General features: G+C 56.5%; 1 protein-coding gene across 3 annotated transcripts in view; it reads left to right on the top strand.

Moving 5' to 3' along the window:
- Nucleotides 1-521: 521 nt before the first annotated feature.
- Nucleotides 522-25,084, top strand: part of RAP1GAP (RAP1 GTPase activating protein) — a 74,473-nt gene continuing 49,910 nt past the window's right edge. For 2 of the 3 annotated variants that reach the window (XM_025388737.1, XM_025388731.1), the window contains exons 1-2: nt 18,625-18,695; nt 20,670-20,705. In XM_025388737.1, coding sequence (XP_025244522.1) covers nt 18,652-18,695; nt 20,670-20,705 — 80 coding nt within the window. In that variant the 5' untranslated portion in view covers nt 18,625-18,651. Of the gene's footprint in view, nt 643-18,624; nt 18,696-20,669; nt 20,706-25,084 lie in introns of those variants that run through there. The other variant, XM_025388745.1, reaches the window with a different exon arrangement.

The raw sequence follows: 25,084 nt of genomic DNA, 5'->3' as shown, positions 1-25,084 counted from the left end.
GTTGGGGCGGGGGCGAGCTGCCCAGTCCAGAAAGTCCAAGAACCGCGAATGGGATGGCGAGGGTCAACCGCGTGGCCTCTGCCAGGAAGCGCACCAAGCGCCCGGGCGAGGAGGGCGTCAGCCAGGGCGCAGCCGCTTCCTCGCCCAGCGAAGCCTGTGCGCCTTCCTCCCGCCCCTGCAGACAAGCGGAGCCCGTGGGGGCCGTGGCCCCCACCTATCCCGACGTCTCCACTTGTTCCAGAAGTTGTCCCAGTCCCCTTGGAGCGTGAGCTGTTGCCTGGACCGCTGGGCTCTCGCCCAGGTCCTACCACACTCTCTAGCTGTGTAACCCTAAGCCAGTTCCTGCCCCTCTCTGGTCCTCAGTTTCCCCACCTGTAAAATGGGGGCACCCAGAGCCCTCCTCCGGGACCTGCGGCGGGGCGGGGCTGCAGGGCGGGGGCCTCCCCGCCGCTCCCGCGCCCGCGGTTCGGGCTCCGCAGTGAGCGGGGAGCGGCGCCGGGGAAGGAGCGCTCCGCGGTCATGTGACGTCCCCCTCCCCGAACTGCGGCGGCGGCGAGCGCCGGCCGCGTCTGAGCAGAGCTGCAGCGGCGGCCGCGGGCACCGGAGTGCCGAACCCAGGACGCCCCCGGCCCAGGCCCGCGGGTGAGTGCGCCCCGCCGGGGCTGCGGCCCTGGAAAGGGGAAGGGGACGGAGGTGTCCGGGCTCCCGTCGGCCCGCAGCCAAGACCCCGCGCGGGCGGGCGGGCGGGCGGGCGGGGAGGGAGGGTGGGGGCGAACGCGCGGAGGACCCGGGTCTTAAGGGGCGAGGGGTGGGCGCAGCTGGGGTCGCGCAGCTCGGGCTTGACGGCGGCTGGAGAAGTCGGGGGAGGCCTGGGCTGAGCCGGCTGAACCCCCAGCCTGCGGGACTTGGTCCAGGCCGCGGCCAGGGGGCTTTGGTCCCACCCCCCTGGGTGGGTGGGGAGTCCGGTTTTCCGCCCACCCCGAGGTGGGAGCGCCTGGGGTTTAGAGGAGGGACTGTGGAAAGTGGGCGCGTTTCCTCCATCCCTGGGGAGGGGCCCAAGCCCTAGCGCCCCCCAAGAGGAGGCGCTCCTGTTCTCAAAGAAGGGAAGCGGGGGGCCTCAGATCAACGACCCTGAGCGGGGAGGGCGGTGATGTCCTTGCATCCCCAGAGACAGGGCGAATTCCCCTGTCCCTGACCCGCGGCAGAGCGGGGCACACGCGTCACGCAGTTGGGCGCCCCCTCGTCGCCTCCCCTGGTTCGGCAGGATCTGAGGACTCGGTGGGAATTCACGGGCGGTTTCCGTGCCCTGCAGGGTTTGGTGCCAGCTGCGGGGCGCCTGGGCTTGGGGAAGAAACCCTGTGTACACACACCCGCGCGCACACAGTCTCCGGAGGTGAGCGGCCCCCTCCCTACCCTGACAGTTAGACCCCAGCCTGTGCCTGCCCTGAGTCCTTGTTAGGGACATAGCACAGGCCTGGTGGTGGGGTCGGGAAGAATATCCACCGCTCACAGGGCGCATTGGCCTCTGTCCCTGGGCTCCATTCCCTTTCCTGCCAAGCCAGAGGTCAGGCCCCTGGGGCGGCAAGCAGGAGGGACACTGAGGGAAGGGGCACTGAGGCAGGAGGGGCACTGAGGGAAGGGGCACTGAGGGAAGCTGGCCAGGTGGAAGAAGGAGAGAAAGGCAATGGGGGTGAGATGGTATCACTTCCTCTCCACAGGAGGCTCCCAGGAGGCTCCTGGCCCCTTTGCACAGGTAGTGGTGCCTCCTTCCTGAAGGTGTTTGGGGAAAAACGCTATGGTGGGGGCACTGGGGAAGGTTGCCTCGCAGATGAAACAGAACATTGGCCGAAGGTGTCCCTGAATGGGCTTCTGGACTGGCACAGGGCCCTGAGGGCTGTGGCTGAGTGAGGAGGCAGTGGTCAGGTCCAGCTGGCCATGGGGGCCCCCTCCAGGACCTCAGCCTCACTCTGAGAGCCCCCAGCAGCTGGAGGGTCTGGCAAGGGGTGAGTGTTCCTGGATGGCCTTGGGAAGGATTCCAGGGTAATGATTAATCCTCAGGTGGCACAAGCAATTTCCCCCTTCACAGCAATATTTCAAGGCAGGGGCTGAAGCCTCCATTGCACAGATGAGGAAACTGAGGCTCAGAGAGGCTAAATGAACTGCCTGAGGTCACCTAGTCACCTTCCGCAAGGTCTAGAATTGTGGTTCTCTGACTCTTGATGGGAGCAGATCTCCACAGCATTGGGGTGGGGGAAAGGGGAACGCTGTGGTAGAGTGCTCCATGTGGACCTGTTCCCCTTTGCTGCCAGGAGGGGAAGGTGCCTGTGGCCAGAAGCTGGGTCAGGTTGAGGAGAGGGTCCAGAGTCCTAGGCTCACCTTGCCACCCCCTCCCATGGTGGGAGGGTTGTCCCATGGAGCACCATAATGGTGCTTTCACCCTGGCACCTTCCCAGCTTCCTTGGGCAAAACCCTCTCCTCTTCTTCCCAAGATGCCTGCCTGGCAGGGGTCTCAGGAGACCCCTCTCCTGGCTCTGACTACCCTCCACCCTTAGGAGACAAAAGGATTCTTCCTTTGGCCTCTTGGAGGGCAGCAGGGAGAGAGGTCTCTGCTGCTCAGGCCACAGGCTCCCACAGCGGGGCCTCTGCCTCTCTCACCTGGCCCTGCCCCTGCCCTGCTGTCAAGTTCTGGGGCCAAGAGGCCCTTTGAGGACTCCTCGGGCAGATCTGTCCTCCATGCTGCCGTCTGTCTGCAGAGGCCTTTGTCCTGGTTGTCAGAGGCTGCTGAGCAGCCGCACGTGCTGTGCAAACAACCCAGACCTGAGCACGGCCAGACACAAACGCAAATACAGTTTGACTGACAGATACCCTGAGACCCAGACACAGGAACACACGGGCACACCCAGGCCAAGACCCCTGCCCCCAACTCTGCCTGACACACAAACACTGAGAGACACACCATCCAGATGCTGGCATGTGTGTACACACAGTGAGATGGAGGTTGTCAGCAAGGAGAAGAGCCTCTTCAGAAGCCCTCGTCTGCTGTTGTCTGCCTCCATTATCTCCTCCAGGGTGCACACATGGTACACGCGCACGCAGGAAGAACACGAGGACGCCCTACGCCCTTAAAAATGAACCTGGCAGACATGCACACGCACCCACCCACACCCAGGCCATCATGGGTGCACACACGCATGCATTACATCAGCTTCCTGCGTGTGGGATGTGAACGCTTCATCACCCGGGGAGGGGAGTGGAGGCCCCCAACCATCCCCAGCAAAGCCTCCCCTTCCTCCCTCTTTTCTGATTCATGTGGACCCATCTTGGCTGACCCTAAGAATCCAGGGAAACTGCCTGGTGCTTCCCGCTCAGTGGGAAGCACCTCCTCTCCTGCCACCCCTCTGTGCACACACCCACCGGGTTGCCAGGGGAGCCTCTCCCCAGGCTGCTCCTTTGCTGCCCCTGAAGGTGTTGTTCTGCAGGTCCTTCCCAAGACAGGACAGGCCCCAGCGCAGGCTCCAAGTGGCTCTGGGGTTCCCTTTCCTTTCCACTTTTGCTAGAGGCATTACCAGGCCCCAGTTTCTGCTTTGTCCTCCCAGCAAGGCTAGGGGCCAGCTGGTGCGAAGGGAAGGGAGTCCTCAGCACTCTCTGCTCACCTCCTTGCATGGCAGGACCTCTGCCAGGCTGGCCCTGGCACCCTGTGCCTCTGAGAGACTGGCGCTGTGGAGAGGTGCTTCTGTGGGCTTAGGTGAGGCCTCCAGGGCAGGCATGCTAGATGGGGAGCAGTGAGTGGCTCCCAGCTCCAGCACGCTCCCTCAGCACTCACGCCAAGCCTGCCAGAGTGCTGATTCCCTGTCCAATCCTGGCCCTGCCTCTTGCTGGCTGTGTGGCCCGGACGAGTCATTTTCGCTCTCTGGGCCCAGCTCCAGCTCTGGGAGGCAACTCAGCCTGGCTGGGGGATGAGGAAAGTCAGAGGTGTGAGGTGGCAGCCCTGTGCCAATGAGGAAAGGAAGTTTAGCTCTGGTGGCAGTGTGGGCACATGGGGCCCCAGGCTGAGGACTGTCTGCAGAGTGCAGCCTCTGGATCCACACTAGGGCCAAGCAGGGGTCGCCAGTCTCGGGGCTTCCTGGGGCGGCCACCTGGGGTCAGCCTAGGAGGAGGGGACACAGGGGTAGGGGGCTGCAGCTGTCGCTCACCTTTGTGGACATTTTATGCCTCAAAATGTGCTCTGTATTTAGGGCTAAAGACTGGCACTGGCAGGCAGGTGGTGACTCAGAGAGGAAGAACGAAAAAGAGGCAGAGGGGTGCTGGTGGGGAGGCACCCCAAAACAGAAAGGTCCCACTGGGATTCCAGCCTTTCCTACTGGAAGAAAGGAACGTGACACTCCTGCATTGCAACAGCACAATGAGAGCTGCCTCGTGTGCCTACCCACTAAGCATTTAATGAGCATGTAGCAGATTTCGGGAACTGTGACAGGCACTGGGACACAGAGATGAGCTGGGTCCTGCGGTCCCTGCCACAGCCAGGTGCCTTGTCTCAGATGAGGAGGTTAGGCTCAAAGACAGAAAGTGACTTGCCCACTCTACTGGTTAATACCTCTGCCAACTGAGGCCACCCTCCCTCAGGCCCCCATTTGGAGGAAGCAGACCCAAGTTCGAATTCTGGCATTGCCACTGAGCAGCCATACAGCTTTTGGTGAGTTCCTCTCTCCCTCTGAGTCTGTTTCTTGATCTAGGAAGTGGGGATCATAGTGCCTGCCTGATGGGTATGTTTCAAGGGATAAGAAGGCGAATGCGAGCAAACACTGAGGGCAGTGCCAAGCTTATCCTAGGCATTCTGCTGGGTCTAAAAAGGGCATAGATTGGGAGTCCTCAGGATGCCAAGTCCAGTCTCTGCTGTGTGACTTTGGACAAGTCACCTGCCTTCTCTGTGCCTCATTTCTTTCTCCCTAGAACAGGGATGACGAGCTTTTATTTGCCTGCCTCCCTGGGGATGTTGTTTGTGGGGCCAGACATACGGGCTGGGAGCTGCTTTGAAAAATATAAAGCTGCACTCAGAAAAACACACAGAGACACACTGAAGGAAAGGCAAACACCAGAAAAATCTGGAGAAAAATCTTTTCTAAAAACATCAAATATTTCTCCACAGCCAGAAAAAAATAAGCCTTTTTTTCAGTGTTTTGAGGGTAGTAAGAATTTTTTCTTATTCCCTTGGAAAACTACCTTGGAAACTTCACATTTCCAAGGTAGTTGGTATGGCTATCACCAAGTGAACTGGGTAAGTTTCCTCCTTGAGGAGTCCTTGCCTGGCACATATTAGCTGTTCAGTAAATGATAATGTTAGTGGTAGAATTACGAGTTGCACAGCAAGAGCAGGAGTGGAGGCGCTCCTGGAGGCGAGACCAGCTACAGCGTGGGCAAGGGCGGGGAGGTGGCAATGTGGACACTGGGTTGGATTCATGGAAGGCATATGTAGGGACAAATCAGGGTCAGTCTATTAAGGGCCTCGAATGGCAGGCTGAGGAGTTTGCATTTCCCCAAAATCAATGCGGGATACACGGGAGGGGCGGGCTGAGCCCACTAGCCTGGAATGAGAACCACCTGGCACAGTTCTCTGCCCTGCCACTGCTGTGTAAGGATTTCCCCCTCGCCTGTTTCCCTGGACCTCCTTTTCTCCCAGTGTGCAAAGGAGAGGATTCCAGCCTCTTCCATCCCAGGGGCAGGCAAGAGGATCAAGGCACCAAGCCACCCAAGAACTAGGTTGCTATGAGAGCCAGGGAGCCAGGAGCTGTCATTGGTTCAGGAAGTCAGGAACCTTGTGTTCCCCTGCTGGCCCCACCCCACTAGCTGGGTGAGCTCAGGCAAGCCGCCGAGCCTCTTTGAGCCTCCTTTCCATCTGTGGAATGGGAGGATGTGGTTTCTCTCTTTGCAATACAGCTCCCATGAGTTGAAGCTGGTTGACTGTGTTGTGTGAGCCTCAAGTGTGTGTCTCTGGGGGACTTGCAATATTTCTTGAAACTACAGTACCTGTTCCTCAGGCTCCCCTGAGAATGTGGATCTGCTGGCAAGGCTGGGGTTGGGCGGCAGTGGGTGAGGATCAGACGCCTGAGCACCTCAGAGGCTGTGACCTTTTCAAGGCCACAGGAGCCATGTGTCTGCCGCAGCCAGGCTGTGGGGGCAGCAGAGGGAAGGTGGAGGTGGGGCAGATGGGTCCAACCCTCTGCTTGGCTCCTGAACTCCGGGCCCCAGTTCTGCGAGGGAAAGCCATCTCAGTACCCCGCTCAGAGGACAGCCCTCTCCAAGGCCCCACTCCTTGATTTAGGGCTCGAGGGGTAGGGTGGAGGTGGCTGATGGAGGGTGACCTTGGGAACTTGTTCCTGCCTGCAGGCTCGGTGCCAGAATTTCCAGGGCAGCCCTGATTCTTCTCGCTCAAAAGTTGGCAGTGTCAGGGACCCTCGAGAGGCTGCCAGGACAAGGCCTGAGCTGATGTCACCATCACCAGCCTCTTGCGTCTTACCCTATCTTGGAGGTCCAGAGAGAGGTCATCTACCCCCTGGCAGACTGCTGTAGGCACTGTGCCCACCCAGGCAGCAGGCTCAGGACACCATGGGGCTGAAGGCTCTAGCCTTGCCTCATTCACCACTTGCCTTTCACTTGAGGTGTGGGAGCTCTGCCAGGGATAGACGGTTGCCCTTATAGCCCCTCTCCCAGGGCTCCCGGCCTCTAGAAACAGGACTGGGCAGAGCCGCTGGGACAAAGACCTCACTTGTCCCAGTCCCCAAAGCCCACAGCCCTCCCTGGCTGGAGAGGTGTGGGCTCTGTAGTCCTCCGATGGGCAGAGAAGCCTGGGACCTGCCCAAACTCTACAACACTGGGCCCACCCATGGCAGTCAGGGTGGGAACTGGGCAGGTAGCTCAGGAATTCTAGGAAGATGCTGGTTGCGGGGAGGCAGGATGGGGCCTAAGCAATTGGATGCAGGTGAGGGCATTCATTGAGCACTTGCTGGGCCCTGTGTAAGCACTTTTCATGAATCTATTTCATTTAATCCTCAGAGCAACCCTCAAAGGCTCAGAGAGGTTAAATAGCCTGCCCCAGGTCACCCAGCTGGTGAGTGGCTGGGCCTGAGATTTGAATTGAGGGTTGTATGACTCTACTTTTAGCCATTTCTGTGTATTGCATGCAGAATGAGAAGGGGTTGGGGAGGGCACCACACAGAGTCTGTGCTCTGGGTAATGGGAGCAGTTCTGGGCAGGGGCAGGGGTGAGGCTCAGACTCGGAGGCTCACACCTGCAGGACTTGGCCCTGGAGCTTCCAGCTCCCCCTCCCCATGGCCTATCCCTGGGGCCCAGTGCCCCAGGCTGGCTTGGGGAAAAGGATGAATGGGGATGACTTTTCAGGGGTTCCCTTGGACACACAATCCTGCAGACCCTGACTTCTCCTGGCCCCCTATGTCTGTGTGAATTCCCAGCTCAGAACCCCAAGAAATCCCCAGCTTCAGAGCTGGGAAGAAGCCCACAGAGATCAGCTGGTCCAACCCCCTCGTTTGACAGACGGTAATTATCATGATTATGCCTGATGGCAGCAATTCACAAAGGACTTTCACATCGGGGTTGCTGCTGGGTGTGCCGGAGTCCTTGGGGCCAGCAAGACTCATCCACATTTTGTGGGTGAGGAAACTGAGGTTCACAGAGGCAAGGAGATGGACCTAGGGGCACACAGTTGACCTTGGTACAGGTCTCTCCCTTCTGAAACCCAGTGCCTATGTGATGGGGCTCTGGGGCTGCACCCTGCATTGGAGTGGGGCTGGTCCTAAGAGGTCTGTATGGGGCCACGGCAGTTATCAGATGAGGCTCTGAGACTCCCAGTGATGCCTGCCTACCTCCCTGTCATGGGAACACCACCCCCTTCAGTGGCGTGGTCTGAAGAGACAGACTGGTGGACAGAGCTGTTTCCAAGAGACTTCTCTGCTCACCATGCAAATGGGGGCTATGCTGCCCCAGAAAATCAGATTGAGAAGGGCCCTTGGAGGGGCCTCATTATTTAGAGAAGGAAACTGGGGAGCTGCCCACAGTCACACTGTGAGCCAGTGGTGGCACTGGGCTTAGAACTCAGCTTTCCTGGCTCAGCTCATAACTGTCCTTGCATGTGTCCAGTAGCAGTACTAAAGACAGTCCCCATTTATTGTGTGCCTACTATGTGCCAGGGGTGAGCTCTTTACACCGAATTCTAAGAACAATCCTATGTGGTAAGTACTTTTATTATCATTACCATCCCCTTTTACAGATGAAGAAACTGAGGCTTTGAGAGGTTATGAAAATGGCCCAAAGTCACAAGCCAGGAAGTGGCAGAGCAGGAATTTAAGCACGGGTCCATGTGATTCCAAACCCATACTGATGCCAGGTCTTGTATATATTATGATAGGACTAAAGTTGACTTTCTGTTTCTTTTTGTTCATAGTTAACGTAGGACATCATTCATTCATTGAACATTTATGGAGTCCTCACTAAAACAAGAAGACTATAGGGCTGATCAGGGTTGAGGCTCAGAGATTACATCATGAGGCAGGAGGTCTCAGACACTGCTAGGCTCTCTGCCTCCACCAAGGATGGCTGCCTCTTCCTCCTTTTTTTTGGAGAGTCTTGCTTTGTTGCCCAGACCGGAGCACAGTGGTGCAATCTCAGCTCACTGCAACCTCGGCCTCTTGGGTTCAAGTGATTCTCATGCCTCAGCCTCCTGAGTAGCCAGGACTACAGGCATGCACCACCATGCCCAGGTAATTTTTGTATTTTTAGTAGAGATGGGGTTTCGCCATATTGGCCAGGCTGTTCTCGAACTCCTGACCTCAGGCGATCCACCTGCCTCGGTCTCTCAAAATGCTGGGATTATTACAAACATGAGGCACGGTGCCCCAGCCATCTCCCTCCTCCTTCTGTCCCCACCCCAGCCTGACTACATTTGCAGCATCTTCCTCTGATCCTCCTGCCCACCTGTTTTACCCTTGAGGTAAATGAGGGCATGACTCAGCTAGGGCTCCTGGGCTTTGTATATCCCAAAGAAGACCCTACTGGCAACGGTGTTAACAGCCACCACCGTGCAAGCCGCTTGTGAGCACAAGGCACTATGCGAAGGTGTCTGTGTACATCACCTTGTTTAACACACCATCACCCTGTGAGCTAAGAGCTAGTATCATCCCCATTCTCCAGATTGGAAACTAAGGCTGACAGTCACAGCTCAAGACTGAGTTGGGGCTGGGTGCAGTGGTTCTTGCCTGTAATCCCGGCACTTTGGGAGGCTGAGGCAGGAGGATCACTTGAGGTTGGGAGCTCGAGACCAGCCTGGCCAGCCATCTCTACTAAAAATACAAAAATCAACCAGGCATGGTGGTGGGCGCCTGCAGCCCAGGCTACACAGGAGGCTGAGGCAAGAGAATCGCTTGAACCCTGGAGGCTTGCAGTGAGCCAAGATTGTAACATTGCACTCCAGCCTGGGCGACAGAGCGAGACTCTGTCTCACAAAAAAAAAAAAAAAAAAAAAAAAGGCTGAGTTGGAACCCACTTTGTCCAGCTCTCGAGCCTATGCCCTTCCTCACTGGCTCACTCTGCCCTGCTCGGTATCCGGGCTGTGTAGTGATGCATTTAGAGCCCTGGTTCCTGGAAAGAAGGGCTTCAGCCAAGCAACAGGTTTATTAAGCACCTACTGTGTGTCTTGGGGAAGTGCTTTGTGAGGCTAAAGCTTGTGAGGATGGGGAGATTGGGTTCCTCTGTGAGAGATCTCGAGGCTGCATGCCCCCCATCCTACCCCAGAAGGCATTCAAGCCCCTGAGGATGCCAGGACAGAGCAGCCAGGGCAGGGCAGCGAGTACTGTGGGAAGGACTTTCTTCCTGGCAGGAGCGTCCCTCACAGTGACTCAGAGCAGTGTGAAGACCTCAGAGAGGTTTTGTAGCCGTATCTGCATCCACTGATCCTTAGGCAAGTCATTAGGTCTCTGGGACCCTGGCTTTCTGATCTGTGAAATGGGGAAGATGATTGTACCTAATTTACAGGGTGGATTTAAGGACTGGATGAAAGCGCTTGGCACAGGGCCTCGGGAACTAAAAGGGGCTGTGCCATTGAGCCGCAGTGCACGGGTGATAGAGACTGAGGTCCCGAGGAGCTCGGAAGAGCTGGATCTGCTCTGTTTGCACACCTCAATTTCCCCCGTTAGCCATGGTAGACGTGTAACTCTTGCATGATCGGCCTCACGGGGCTGTTGTCAGGATCACAGAGATCCCAGAACGCGTAGGTGCGGCCCCCGTGATCTGCGCACCGAGAGAACAGGTCCCGCGGGAGGGGGCGGTGGGCGGGTGCAGGTGCGCCCTTGTGAGCTGGGAGACGTGCGGCGCCTGGCGCCGGGAGAGGGCGAGGACGGGCGCTGGAGCCGCCTCCGTGTAAGGGAGGGGTGAGGGAGTGTCGGGGGCGGCGAGCGCGCGGTCGGCGACTCTGGGCGCTGTCCGGGCGGCTCCGGGTCCCCACCCTTCTCGGAAAGTCACCCGGGGCGCTGTCCCTGGTCCTGGAGCCCGGCCGGCCCTCGCCTGCAGTTCTCGTGAAGGCCAGTTGGTGGCGCCCGAGACCGCGGCGGACTCCCAGACCCATTAGAGAACACGTTTTAAAAAGCGCTTTTCGGCCGGGGGAGGTGGCTCACGCCTGTAATCCCAACACTTTGGGAAGCAGAGGCGGGCGCATCACCTGAGGTCGGGAATTCGAGACCAGCCTGACCAACATGGAGAAACGCCAACTCTACTGAAAATACAAAAATTTAGCTGGGCCTGATGGTGCATGCCTGTAATCCCAGCTACTCGGGAGACTGAGGCAGGAGAATCGCTTGAACCCAGGAGGCGAAGGTTCCGGTGAGCCGAGATCGCGCCATTGCACCCCAACCGGGGCAAAAAAGAGAAAACCCCTTCAAAAAAAAAAAAAAAAAAAAAAAAAAAAAGGCCTTCTTCATTTTCCTGTCATGACATTCCTAGGTAATAAGCCTGCGTAGACACCTGACTTCAAAAACCAACTATATACTGGCATAAGAGATGAAAAAGGCCCTCCACCTCCCTACGTGAATGCTGTGGCATGACCACACCACAAGAGCTAATGAAGTAACCAGCCTTGGGCACCTATTTATTAAAAATACACCCTTAGATTTTAAAAAAAATAAAATTATTTTAATAGAGATGGAGTCTTGCTTTGTTACCCAGGCTGGTCTCGAACTCCTGGGCTCAAGCAGTACTCTCACCTCAGCCTCCCAAGGTGCTAGGATTACAGGTGTGAGCCACCTCGCCCAGCCTACCCTTCGATTTTTTTTTTTTTTTTTTTTTGATACAGAGTCTCACTCTGTTGCCCAGGCTGGAGTGTAGCGGTGTGATCTCAGCTCACTGCAGTCTCCGCCCCCCGGGTTCACGCAATTCTATCTCAGCCTCCTGAGCAGCTGGGACTACATGCGCATGCCACCACGCCTGGCTAATTTTTGTATTTTTAGTAGAGACAGGGTTTCACCATATTGGTCAGGCTGGTCTCAAACTCCTGGCCTCAGGTGATCCATCCGCCTCAGCCTCCCAAAGTGCTGGGATTACAGATGTGAGCCACTGAGCCTGGCCTACCCTTAGATTTAAGAGTAGAAAGTCATGTTGCTGTACCTGACCTCTAGTTCAGAATGACTTCAGTAGTTGCACCTTTGAAAAATGTTTTATGGATTAAAGCCACACCAAAAAATACTCATTTGTAAACCAGAATTAGGTTCTAGGATGGGTTACCCGGGCTTTCTACCCACCTGAATATCTAGGAAAATAGCTGATGAACAACAAATCTGAAGTGGAACTCTGGCCAGCGTAGCTTTCCTGTCCCCCACCCACTGAATGACAGTGGCGACTCCATCATTTCTGAGGACTGAAACCACCCTGGTGCCCTCTAAGGGGCAGAGCCACCCTTGTTGAGAGCCACTGCCTCAGTGAGGGACTTGTTGGGGTGGAGAGGGGTTCTCAGAGTCCCAGACTGGTTGGCCTCCTGGGAGGGTGGCATCATAAGGAACTGTTGGGAAACCCTCTCCCCACATTATAGATGAACCAGCAAAGGCCAGAAGTGGGAAGGCACTTGTGATGAGAAACGATGGGTTGCCAGCAGAGCTGCGGCCACAGGCAGGTGTCCCCACGTCAGGGCTCTGCCAGCCCAGCTTCCTGAGGGCAGCTCTGGGCCTCAAGCAGTCTCCCAGCTTTGTCCAACTGCCCCTGAAAATGGGCTGGGAGGGCCACCCCCTTAGCAGTGGAGGTAGGAGAGGAGGGCTGGCTGGCTAGACACCAGCCTGTAATACATGAGAGGAGTCTTGGCCTCCACTCTATAATCCTTGGAGATGCAGCAGTTGCACCCTTCTCTGACCCCCAAAGAGCCATTCTGTCTCCTACCTTTATTTCTTCCCAGTAGTTAGCTGGATGCTCCATGCGTGTATGTGAGGTGTGTACACATCTGTCTGTGTATGTTGTATGAACAGAATGTGATTTGAGTAAGGGTGTGTGGGCCTGAGATTCCTGTGCCTGTATCTGCTGTCGTTGGTGTGTGTTTACATGCATGTACAAACCCAGCCGGAGTCAGCAGGTGTGTGTGCACTGATTGGGGACATGAGGGTGGGAGCTGGAGTTGACCTTTGCATGTGCATGTGCTTGTGGGTTTGCAGCATAGGTTCATGTAAGCCTGTCCGCATGCATTTGATCTTGACGCGATCTCTACGGGCATGAGTTAGATGTCCCTTTGCATGTGCATGGCACAGTACTAGACCAAGTGCATGTGTGACCTGGGAAAGTTTGTGTGCAAGTGTGCACACAGGTCTACCAGAGACCTTGTCTGTCTTGTTCAGACTCTATCACCAGTGTCTGAACAGTGTCAGCCACACAGTGGGTGCTCAATACAGTGTCAGCCACACGGTGGGTGCTTGATACACAACTTGCTGAATGATTGGGGGAAGGATGAAAGAATATACACCTGGGTGCTGTCTCCAGAAGGGCTTTGCTTACCAGGCCTTTCAAGGCACATGATCTGCATGGAGATGAGAAACATATCCTCAGGGGTAGGGCCTGAGTGGGGTTAGGTATTCTGGTCAGGCGAGATTTTCCTGGTCCGTGGCGGGGTCCCTTTAAGTAGGCAGGGGTCTCAGAAACCCATTGAACAGAGCAGGAGTCTCAGAGCCAGGGCAGAGGCTGGTTCAGTGACCTCACTGGCCAGCTGCCTAGGGAAGGGCTGTGAGCCAAGTCACACCCACTTTCCCTCCCTTCCCAGGGGCTGGGGAACCCCCAGGAGACTCTTTCCAGAAGCTTCCTGGGATTGGGTGGGTGTGGCTTGGCTAGAAAGGCCATGGGCAAAGTAAGGATAATCATACTTCCAGAGCTAGCAGACTTCTGTCAAGGCAAATGCATCTTCCTTTTTTTTTTTTTTTTTTTTTTTAGATGGAGTCTTGCTCTGTCACCCAGGCTGGAGTGCAGTGGTGTGATCTTGGCTCACTGCAACCTCTGCCTCCCAGGTTCAAGCGATTCTCCTGCCTCAGCCTCCTGAGTAGCTGGGTGCCACCATGCCCAGTTGATTTTTGTATTTTTAGTAGAGATGGGGTTTCACCATGTTGGTTAGGCTGGTCTCAAACTCCTGACCTTGTGACCCCGCCCTCCTCAGCCTCCCAAAATGCTGGGATTAAAGGGGTGAGCCACTGCACGCAGCCCATTATTAGGTCTTTTTTTTTTTTTTTTTTTTGGGCAGGGAGTCTCGCTTAGTCTCAGTGGCGCAATCTCGGCTCACTGCAAGCTCCGCCTCCCGGGTTCACGCCATTCTCCTGCCTCAGCCTCCCGAGTAGCTGGGACTACAGGTGCCCGCCGCCTCGCCCGGCTAATTTTTTGCATTTTTAGTAGAGACGGGGTTTCACCGTGTTAGCCAGGATGGTCTCGATCTCCTGACCTCGTGATCCGCCCGCCTCGGCCTCCCAAAGTGCTGGGATTACAGGCGTGAGCCACCGCGCCCGGCCTCATTATTAGGTCTTTAACCCAGCAAAGTGAGAGTAGGGCTTTAACAGATGAGCAAACTGAGGCCCAGACAGGAAAACTGATTAATAATGCAAAGCCACACAGGAGGCTGCCTGGGCCAGGGCAGGAAGCCCAGGACTGCCTCCTCTCCTGCCCAGAAGGCCTGGGGCAGATATCCTCAATGAGTATGATTGGGGGAGGGGAGGAGGCTATTGGGGGTCCTGGCAAGAGCTGGCTCCACCAGCCCCACCTAGAGCCCAGACCTGAGATCTTCCCGGGGTTTGCTCCTCCCTCTCCCCTTGCATTTCCCTGGCAAGGGGGAGCTGGAGGTAGGTGGGTGGAATACCCAGAGTTCAGTGAGAGGTGAACTTGGAAAGGCAGCTCTGCAACCCTCCGCCTTGTGCTCGTCTCTCTTCCTCTACAGTCTGGCAGCTGTTTGAACAACTTGGGTACAAAACTAGGAGGCCCACAGGGGAGGCTTCCTCTCAGAAGGAGGGCCCGGACCCTGGAAAGCAGCCTGGCACTGTTTTCTAGGTATGAGGCTGGAGGCCAAGGAGGAAGAGGGCTAAACCTCCTTCAAAGATGTCAGTGACTTCCCAGTGCCAGTCAGCAGGCACCCCGTCTGTGCTGACTGTGGAGCAGTGATGTCCCCGTCACAGTGGGCCAGTGAGACCAGTGTCATAGGATGTTACTAATGTGTTTGACGCCACACAGCTAGGAAGCATCAGAGCCTGGTCCAACCCTGGTCCCTGTCACACTGCCTCTGTGTGGGTGTGTCAGTCCTGGAGGCTGTTCCACATGCCCACACACAGAACTCTCCTAGTCTGTCCCATAGCTGCATGGCACTGCATGGCATACATGGACCATAATTTATCACATTTCCTCTGGGTGGCCATTTAGTTTTAGAATTCTTACGAATAAATCTTTGCTAGCCCTACAAATATGGCAACTTCATATAGTTTAGCCTAATAAAAATGATGTTGCTACAACAATTTTTTTTTTTTTCCTTGAGACAGAGTCTTGCTCTGTCGCCCAGGGTACAATGCAGTGGTGTGATCTTGGCTCACTGCAACCTCCACCTTCTGGGTTCAAGTGATTCTCCTGCCTCAGCCTCCCTAGTAGCTGGGACTACAGATGCCCACCACCATGCCCAGCTGATTTTTGTATTTTAGTAGAGATGAGGCTTCACCATGTTGGCCAGGCTGGTCTTGAACTCCTGACTTCAAGTGATCCACCCGACTTGGCCTCCCAGAGTGCTGAGATTACAGATGTGAGCCACCGTGCCTGGTCTTTCTTTTTCTTTTTTCTTTTCTTTTTGAGACAGGGTCTTGTTCTGTCACCCAGGCTGGAGTGCAGTGGTGCAGTCAGGGCTCACTGCAGCCTCAACCTCCCAGGCTTGAGCAATCCTCCCATCTCAGCCTCTCAAGTCACTGGGACTACATATGTGCACTGTCACACCTGGCTAATTTTTTGAGTTTTTTTTTTTTTTTTTTTTTTTTTTTTTGAGACGGAGTCTCGCTCTGTAGCCCAGGCTGGAGTGCAGTGGCCGGATCTCAGCTCACTGCAAGCTCCGCCTCCCGGGTTCATGCCATTCTCCGGCCTCAGCCTCCCGAGTAGCTGGGACTACAGGCGCCCGCCATCTCGCCCGGCTATTTTTTGTATTTCTTAGTAGAGACGGGGTTTCACTGTGTTCGCCAGGATGGTCTCGATCTCCTGACCCCGTGATCCGCCCATCTCGGCCTCCCAAAGTGCTGGGATTACAGGCTTGAGCCACCGCGCCCGGCCATTTTTTGAGTTTTTATAGAGACGAGGTCTCACTGTGTTGCCTAGGCTGGTCTCCAACTCCTGGTCACAAGTGATCCTCCCTATTCAGCCTCCTAAAGTGCTGGGATTACAGATGTGAGCTACTGAGCTCAGCCAGCAAGTGTTTTATTTAACAAACACATGTTAAGTGACAAATACTCTACTATTCTGAATGCTTTATCATTGGTAACTTATTTAATCCTTGGCAAAACCCTTTGATGTAGGTACTGTTATTTTCATTATCAATCCCATCTTGCCGATGAAGAAACTGAGGCACAGAAAGCTTAAGTAACTTGCCCAAGGTCACACAGGTGACAAGTGGGAGAGTTGAGATTTTAGCCTTCAAGGGTGAGGATATAAGCACATGCCTCAATGTCCCTTGTCCTTGCCATTCATCTTCAGGCTCACATGCTATGATGCAGGGGGTAAATTCTTGGAAGTGGTCTTGTAGGTTAACAGGATGCATTTAAATTCAGCTGTCACCAAGGGACCAGAAGCTGGTCAGGGACTGTCCTGCTGCAACCCTGGCCAAGGGAACGTGACCCCCACTAACCACCCCCACTCCCACCCCCACCCCCATGCCTTGCCAATGAGGCAGCTGCAGCTGGTCAGAGCAGAGAGGCTGGAGCCCACACTGGGCTCTTTGTCTTCGGTGGGAACCCTGCGGCCCCCATGGCTCCTCTCAAGGGCCCACTGTCCCAGTACTAGCAGGGCCTCCCGGGGGCCAGGCCTGGCTGGGAAACTTGGCACATTGGCGGCCCCTTGGCCACTCTGCCAACTGGGCATGCAGAACCCACTCAGGGATCATTCCCACTGAAAAGACTGGTGAGGTATAGGTCCATGTCTAAGGGGATGCAGCAGCCCAGATGTGGCTGGAGTCCAGGCCCCAGCCCAAGCACTGTGCACGTCCCCATAGCCCAGGCCTAGCTTTTCAGTCCTCTACCCCAGCCGCCTCCCACCTCTCTGAGAGCCCCTGCTGCTGCTGCTACTACTTAGGAAGGAGGGAGGCTGTTGCTGCTACTACTTAGAAAGGAGGGAAGGAAGGAGGGAGGGAGGCAGGAAGGAAGGAAGGAAGGAAGGAAGGAAGGAAGGAAGGGAGGGAGGGAAGGAAGTAAGTTCCTCCCTTTTCAGGCAGACCTCAGTGCTCCCAGGACCCACTCCTCAGGAGCCTGCCCTGGAGTGCTTCCTCCCCCCAGGAATCTGAAGCGCTGCCCAGAGCAGAAGGGGCCCAGTCCAGGCTCCAGAGCACCTTGCAAGGGGGAGCCAGACCCTTCTCTGAGGACTGAAAACCAAGGGATATAGTTCTAGGAATGAGGAAATAATGTTTGCTCTGCCCAGGCTCTGAACCCTGCAAGTGGCTCTTGAGGGCCCCTGCACCCACCAGAATGTGCAGAGAAGAGGTCCCAGGTGGGAGCTCAGAGGGGTCTGAGGGCAGATCCCCAAGAGAGAAGTAATTGGTGTGAGCGAGGATCTCAATTTCTTTGTGTCTAAAATGGGGAAACCGCAGCGCCACCTACCCTGCCTAGGTGAGACAAACTGTGGAGACGTCATTTCCTAGGGGAGCTGCAGCTCACCAAGCCCAGGCCCGGTCCCAGGTGGAACAGCTCCTGAAAGGCTTCTGCAGAATCCCTGCTGCACTGTCCTTGTGCCCTTGGCCATCCTTCCTCCCTTATCCCCGGCTGCATCTGTGCCCTGCAGTTTGTTTAAACAGAAAATCCCGTAGAAAACCTCGAGACTGTGGGAGCCTGCCTCCTTGGGTGCAGGGCCTGGGGGCAGGATCTCTCCCTCTATGGGGGGAAGAGTGGGTGTTGGGGTGGAGGGCAGTGTGCTCAGGGGTCGGGGCTAGTGGCCCGGTGTCTGCTGACACAGCTCCAGTTGGGTGGGGGAAACGGCTTACTCTGAGGAAAAGCACTGGACTGCGTTCTGGGCGAGCTGGGTGCAGAAGAGGGACTTGGAGTGTTTGTTGAGTGAATGAGTACCTGCTGCAGAACTCAGAGCCCAGTGTCCTCTCAAGGTTGGGACCTGGGCTGCATGACTTTTCAAGAGGGGAGAGGAGGCGGTGTCTCCACTCCTCCCCTTTGCTCCTTCTCCTCACCAGGGCAAAGGGGAAAGGGGCTCCTGGGGGAAGGGGAGACAGGTGGGCAAGGAGGGGTTATTGGAGAGTCTGTTCTTCATTCACTCATTCGTTCGCGGGAAGGGCAGAACGCCTGACCTCGCTGCGGAACTCTTGTCCCCGGCATTTATTAAGCGTCTGCTGTACGCCAGGACCTGGGCCCAGCGCTTTACGTGCGTGAACTCATTTCGTCATCCCCAGGTCCTAGGAGGCCGGCGGCAGGAATCCCACTTTAGAGATGAGAAATTCGAGGGACAGGGAGGAGCGGGACATGCCTGCCGTGCAGACCCAGGCATCTGGGAGGGAGCTCCCAGCTCGTGATGATGGGGACGGATCCGCCGAGGAGCCCGGCGGCTCGAGAGGGCGGGAGGAGGGCGTCCCCCTAGCAGAGGGTCTGCGGCCTGGACGGCAGGGGGCGGTGGCGGGGAAGGGGGTTGGGGAGGGGCTGCCCCGGGCCCCGCAATCCCCACCCGGCCGGGCCCGGCTCGGAAAGTCCCGCGCAGCCCCCGCCCGGCCGGCCCAGGGCGGCGCGAACAAGCGGCCCTTTCTGCGCCGGCGGCCCCCGGCAGCTGGACCGCGGCCCGCTCCGGCGCTGACAGACCCCAGCTGGGGCGGGGGCGGGGGCGGGGCGGCCGCGTTGCCAAGGTGACCTGGGCGCGGGAAGGCGGCTCCAGCTTGCGCGGGCCGGGCCGGGCGGCGGCTGCGGCACCATGAGCGGCCGGAAGCGCAGCTTCACCTTCGGGGCCTACGGCGGGTAGGGCGCGGGGCGGGGCGGGGCGCGTACGCGCGTGTGCGCCCGTGGGGGGAGCCCGTGCGGGTTGTGCGTGCGCTCGGGCGGATGGGCCTGAGCTGTGACTGCTATGGGGGCTGAGCGTTAGACCTCAGTGCGCGCATAGCTGTCATGTTGCGGCGCCTGTGTGTGTGTATGTGTGTGTGTGTGTGTTTCTGTGTCTGTGTGTTCCCATTGCGTGTGCATGTGCCTGGGAGGGAGGTGAGTGCAGGGTGGACATTGCCGTGTTTGTGTCTAAGCACATGATAGTGGCGCTTATGTATGTGACTGGGGCTGCGGGGCTTCTGGGCCTGTGTGTGTGCATGTGTGTGTGCATGCATGTGTGCGTGCCTGCTCACGTGTATAGGTATGTGGGAGTGGGAGCAGGCAGGTCGGGGGGAGGCTCTGCTGGACCTCCCACTTTGCCTCTGCAGCTGCTGGGCGCCTCACTGAGGCTCTGGATAAAGGGACTCTAGAAGCCCTTAGCAGGCCCTGCCCACCCTGGGCACCAGGCTGCCCTCCTTGCATCCTGGCTCTCGGGAACCACCTCCTCCCTGTGCCACTGGCTGCCTGGGCTTGGAGGCCTGGAGGAGATCAGAGTGGCAGCAGGTTCATCTTGAGGTCAAGGGGTGTAGAGGTGGGATGGGGATTTATGCCTGTTGCAGAGATTTGGCAAATTGGAGGGAAGATGGATTAGACAGAGTGGGCTCAGAGCCCCTGCTCAGCCAGACAAGCAGCTCCATGACTTTCACCAGGCCCTGCCTCCCAGTGGTCAGAGGGACCCTGGGACTCACCTTGGGGTGTGGAGCGCTGGGGCTTGTGTGTGGGCATGGTCAGTGCTCTCTGAGCTATGGGGATTGTGTCCAAACTGCCTTCCCCTTGTGGACGCTCAACTTCTGAGGTGACCCCAGCAGAGGGGCGGGGTGGGGTGGGAGGCCAGAGGCTGCCCCTCCATCTGGGGTCTTGCTTGCTGTCAGGTGACAGCTGGGCTACGCCCTGAGTTTCCTAGCCAGCCGACACCGAGGGGCAGCTCACAGGCTGGGTCCTGTTCTATGACCTTGGGCAAGTCCTGGCTTCTCTGACCTCCCTGTCTGCAGAGTCGGCCTTCCCCATCAGCTGTCCCTGGGAGCCCCCAGCCCTGCCCTTCGGAGGACGCCCCTTCACTGGCAGAGTTGGGCTGGGCTCCCTCCTCGTCCCTTTCTTAGCTCTGGGCAGGAGGCGAGTTGTTTGTTGTCCCAACAGCTGCTCAGCCCCTGCCCCCAGCGGCACCGAGGTGCCCTCAGAGTGCAGTAGGAGAATCGGGGCAGGGCGGGAGTGCTACCCAAACATGTGTTCTGGGGCTGGATCTGGGAGGATTTGGGGGAGACAAAGTCTGGGGTGCCCCTGAAGTCTTGGGGAGCAGGGTATGTGTGTTGGGATGAGGGTGAGGGGAAGCTCTTCCTAGATCTCCTCCCAGATTCGCAGACATTTGCTTCCTGGGTAGATATGAGTGAGCAGCTTCAGGATTGAGGCAGGCTGCGGGCCTTGAGGCTGATGTTCTTTCTGCCCACCATAAACCATAGACATCCAGCAAACTGCTCCATCCTGCCTGGAAAGGCTCTAAGCTAGCCCCAGCTGCACACCTACATCCTTGCCATGATCCAAACTGCTGTAGTCACTGTCCTACTCCACCTGTCCCCCTACCCCTGCTAACACCCCACAGCCCTGCCCCCTGCCCCACTGCCCCCAGTCTTGCCTCCTTTCCTGGCTCTTTAACTCCCCTGCCTTCCCATGTCCCTAATCTGACAGTTGAACCCCTGCAAGCCTAAGGGTGATAGTGACTGCATCAGGTATCCTTAGAAACAGGACCTTCTCCAGCCCCGCTGCGAGGGTGGCGCAGTGCAGGTGGGTCTGATTTGCTGGGCCAAGCTGGTGAGAAGGGATGTCCCCTCACCTGTGGCCCCTCTTACTGTGTTTCAGGGTGGACAAGTCCTTCACCCCTCGCCGGAGTGTATGGTGAGTACTGGGGACTCTCAGGAGGGCCTGGGTTGCCTTGGCTGGTCCCTGCAGGTACCCCCAATCCCTTCCTACCCCTGCGATGCCAGGCCAGACCTCACCAAGCCTCCAAGCATCCTCTCAGGGCAAGGGGGTGGGCAGACCATCTTACCAGGTCTGTCCCCAGAGTACTGTTTTAGAGAGCCTTGGAGGCAGGCAAAGCAGGTTCACATCTTCACTCTGCCACTACGTGTGTGACCTTCAGCAATTCCTTAACCTCTCTGAACCTCAGTTTTCTCATCTGTGAAATGGGGATTAAAATACCCGTTAATAGGGTGTAAAGTAAAAAGAACAAAAACAAAAACTGGACCTGACATATTGTGGGCCCTTTTGCTTAAATGCTTCATTCCTTTTTTTCTTCTCTATTTCTTCCCACCTCAGGTGGCTCCTTGCTGGGCCAGGGTTCCCTTAGCCTTTACTGACCCTGAATCCTCTAGTTACTTCCCGTGACAGCCCTCAGAACCGCCCCCCCTCCCATATTTCCTGTGTCTGGGGCTGCCCTCTCTTTGGAGGAGGAGGGAACAAGGCAACCATGTCTGGAGCTTCCCAACACCAAGAGGCAATGGGTGGAGGTGCAGCCTCACCTCGGGATACACCGTAGCACCCTGATGCCCCAGCAGGCGGGTGCCTCCTGGCTTCCCTGGCATCAGCATCATGTGGGCCTGGCTGGCTGCTCCTTCTGCTGCTTCACCTCCAGCAGGAGAGCCCCCCAACTGCTCTGGCTGCTGCTTCCTACTCCTGCTCAGGGCTTCCTGGGGTCCGTGGGTCCTGCAGAACCCCCCAGCTGCTGGGCGACTCCCATCTGGCACCATTGTCCCCACAGAGCCCTCCTGGGAAGCCAGGCCTGGGGTGGGAGGCACACAGGGTGCCTCGGCTAAGCTACCAGCCTGCCTTTCTATTTCCCTTTGATGCTCTCCATGCAACCTCAGGCCGCTTCCTCTCCCTTTCTGGGCATCGTCTCCTGCTGCTGTGCCTAGTCCATTTGAACCCCTCCTTCTGCAAGATGGTGTCCTATGCTCAGAGCAGGGGCAGACTGAGTGGGGGATACAGGCAGAGGTGAGGAAGGTGCCATCCTTTCCTTCAGGGAGTTCAGTAATAACACCACTGACAACTGCTACTTGTTGGGCACATGCTATCTACTGGGTACTGCACTAGGTGCCCGACATGTGTTATCTCATGCAACTTTGACCATACCTCAGAGTTAGGGACTATTATCTCTAATTACAGGTAAGAACAATGAAGCCCAGCGTGGGGAAATGAGTTGCCCAAGGTCACACAAGCAGTTGGGATTTGAACCTTGATCTTCCAGACCCTGTGCAGAGCCCAGAGCCTCACCTACTCTGTCCCAGGGCCACCAGGCCACTGGGACGGTCTGAACAAAGGATGCGCTTGAGGGAAGACTCAGAGACAGGGGCCACCCAGAAGGCCCACTCTAGGGAGCCCTAAGCCAAGAGTTAGAGTTGACAGCCCAGGACTGATTGTAACTGGCCAGCTGTGTGACTTTGGGCGAGCCCCATCCCCTCTCTGGGCTTCAGTTGACCCATCTATCAAGTAAAGATTGGCCATTCCCCCAGGACACGTCCCATTACCCAAAATGCCTTGCCTGTGCCCTTCTAGCTGGAGCCGCTGTCCAAGGTGCTAACCGTAGGCCCTCCCTTCCCAGCTGCCAAAGGCCATCGCTTACCTCCAGTCCATGCTTGGCATATGGTTAGTGCTCAGTCAGTGGTGGCCATTTTGACCATTAATCATGATCTTCCGGCACTCAAGGCCTGTCTCCACCTCCTTTTCTAGTTTGGGGCTTGCTTCTCCCGTGCCCTGTATTTCTGATCAACGGGAACATGGGCCCAGTCAGCATCACCTCCCCTTGATGTCCCTCCACTTCCATTTCCACAGGCCTTCACCACACCTCCAGCCCACCTTTGTCACCATTTGTTGAGTGTTTTCTTTTTTGATCCCCATACCCCTATTCCCTCTTTAGAATGCCTCCTCTGCTGCTATAGAGCACGCATTCATGAATCTTCCTGGGGTAGGGGGAAGAGCATGGACTTCAGAGTCTGACAGGTGTGGACTGGAATCTGCCTCTGCCACATTCTAGTTGTGTGACTTTGGCAAGTCATTTTCCCTCTCTGGGCCGCACTTGCTCCTCAACATGTGCTCGTTGAATAGGGCATTTCTGGAAGTTGACTTCAGGTGAGCTGCATGTGTTCATATAACCCGGCAGTGCAGGGCAGGCTCTGAACTCCTTGAAAGCAGAGGTGCTTCAGTCACTTTTTGTTTTTTTGGAGACAGGGTCTCATTCTGTCATCCAGGCTGGAGTGTAGTGGTGCAATCTCTGCTCACTGCAACCTCCACCTCCTGGGTTCAGGTGAATCTCTTGCTTCAGCCTCCTGAGTAGCTGGGACCACAGGTGTGTGCCATCACTCCTGGGTAATTATTTTTGTATTTTTAGACAAGGTCTCACCATGTTGGCCAGTCTGGTCTTGAACTCCTGAGCTCAAGTGATCCTCCCACCTCGGCCTCCCACTGAGTTACATTTGAGCTCAACTTAGCCCCACTTTCTCCCATAAAGGCCAGGCTGTACTTTTCTCATGTCTCTGTCCTCCACATGGTCTTGTACAACTACCATGCCCATAAATGCTTAATGCTTGTGGAATTGAATTGAATGTGTTCAGGGAGGGGAATGAGTAAAACCTTGTCAGTAGTCTGGGAAGGCTTCCTGGAGGAGATGATTTCCTCCCACCCCTTTACAAAACAGGATTAAGAGGTTAGAGCTTGGATTAAGGGAGCAGTGAGTCCTGGTAGAGGCCAGATGTGATCATGGCTAAGTTCCCCTACGCACCCCCAACCCCTCTCAGCAGGTTGTCTGCAGTGGGGGACCTCAGAGTAGGTGTGCAGATGCAAGAGGAAGGAGGCCCAGTGTGAGGGTTGGGAGCCAGTGGGACAGTGGGTGACTCTGATTCTGCAGCCCTAAGGGACCCAGATGTCCCAGAATGGGGGCTGGACATTTAAAGTGTATTCAAATGGATGGTGGGAGGTGGAGCGGTGTCAGGGTAGAGGAATGGCCAAGTGAACTAGCGCAAGGCAGGAGGGTTCTAAAAATACCTCTGGGAAGGGAAGAGTCAACTTTGGCCCTAAAACTAGGAGCCTGGGAGGTGGAGGCAGAACCCAGCAAGGATTAAGAGCTGACAGTGTGCCAGGCATTTTACTCTGGAGGTCTCATTAAATCATGGCATCGTTCCTGCAGTTTGGCCTGTTGTTCCCAGTTTAGAGGCCAAAACCAGGGCTGAGAGTGGTGGAGGCTTTGGCTCAAAGTCACAGCTGGTGAGGGCTGGATTTGAATCCAGCTCTTTCTTCTGCTGAGGAAGGGACGTTGGTCAGAGACAGCGAAGCTGCAGAAATGGGGAAGGTCTTGGATACGAGGCAAGGGAAGAGCGGGGAGTGATGTAGCCCTGAGTGCCACCCAAACAGGAGTCACTGCTCAGTCCATGTGTCCTACTGGGAAGGCCCTTCTGGTTGGTGAGATGTTTCCTCTTAACAGCATTGGTACCAGTTGCTCCCATATATGGAGCACTTCCTGTATCCCAGGCCCTGGGCCCAGCACTTCCCTGAATCATTTCATTCCATCCTGACACCAGCCTTACAGAATACTATCCGTCTCTTACTACTGTCCATCCCCATTTTACAGATGAGGAAACTGAGGCTCAGAGAGAGGAAGCGGTGGCCCAGGGACATGCAGTCAGTGAGGGGCAAACCAAGACTGACAGTGGTGCCACTCTGAGGCCATGCCTTTAGCCCTTGATCTCCTGGATGCTGCTTGTGCTAAGTGGTAGGCTGGGGTGGGTGGCCCTGTCCTCAGGTGGCTCCTTGTGGCGATTACTGAGCCAGAGGCCCTGGGGCCTGTGTGCTGTTGCAGGAAGCACGAGGCTGGCCTCATTAGTGGCTCTGAAATGCCAAGCAGGCACGTCCCGCTGGGCCTCCTCATCTATTATGCATCTGGTGGGCAGGCCCCCGGCGGGCAGCTGGCAGTGCATGGGATGGGGGAGCTAGCAGCTGCTTCCTGAGCCCATGGCCGCCACTGTACCTCTGGGCAGGGATCTCCCAAGGCAAATGCCAAGGCCTCCTGCCTCATCCCCTTGGCCCAGCCAGGGTAAGGGGGTTCTACTGGGGGCAGGGACATGGATGCTGGTCCCCAGCTCATAAGCCTGGCTATCCTAGCAGCCACTTCTCTTTATTTTATTTTTATTTTTATTTTTATTTTTTGAGACAGGGTCTCACACTGTCACCCAGTCTGGAGTGCAGTGGGGCAATCTCAGCTCACTGCAGCCTCGACCTCCTGGGCT

Source organism: Theropithecus gelada, chromosome 1 (assembly GCF_003255815.1).
Source record: "Theropithecus gelada isolate Dixy chromosome 1, Tgel_1.0, whole genome shotgun sequence".
In the NCBI taxonomy this organism is placed as follows: domain Eukaryota; kingdom Metazoa; phylum Chordata; class Mammalia; order Primates; family Cercopithecidae; genus Theropithecus; species Theropithecus gelada.
This window is presented reverse-complemented; position numbering and strand designations above follow the sequence as displayed.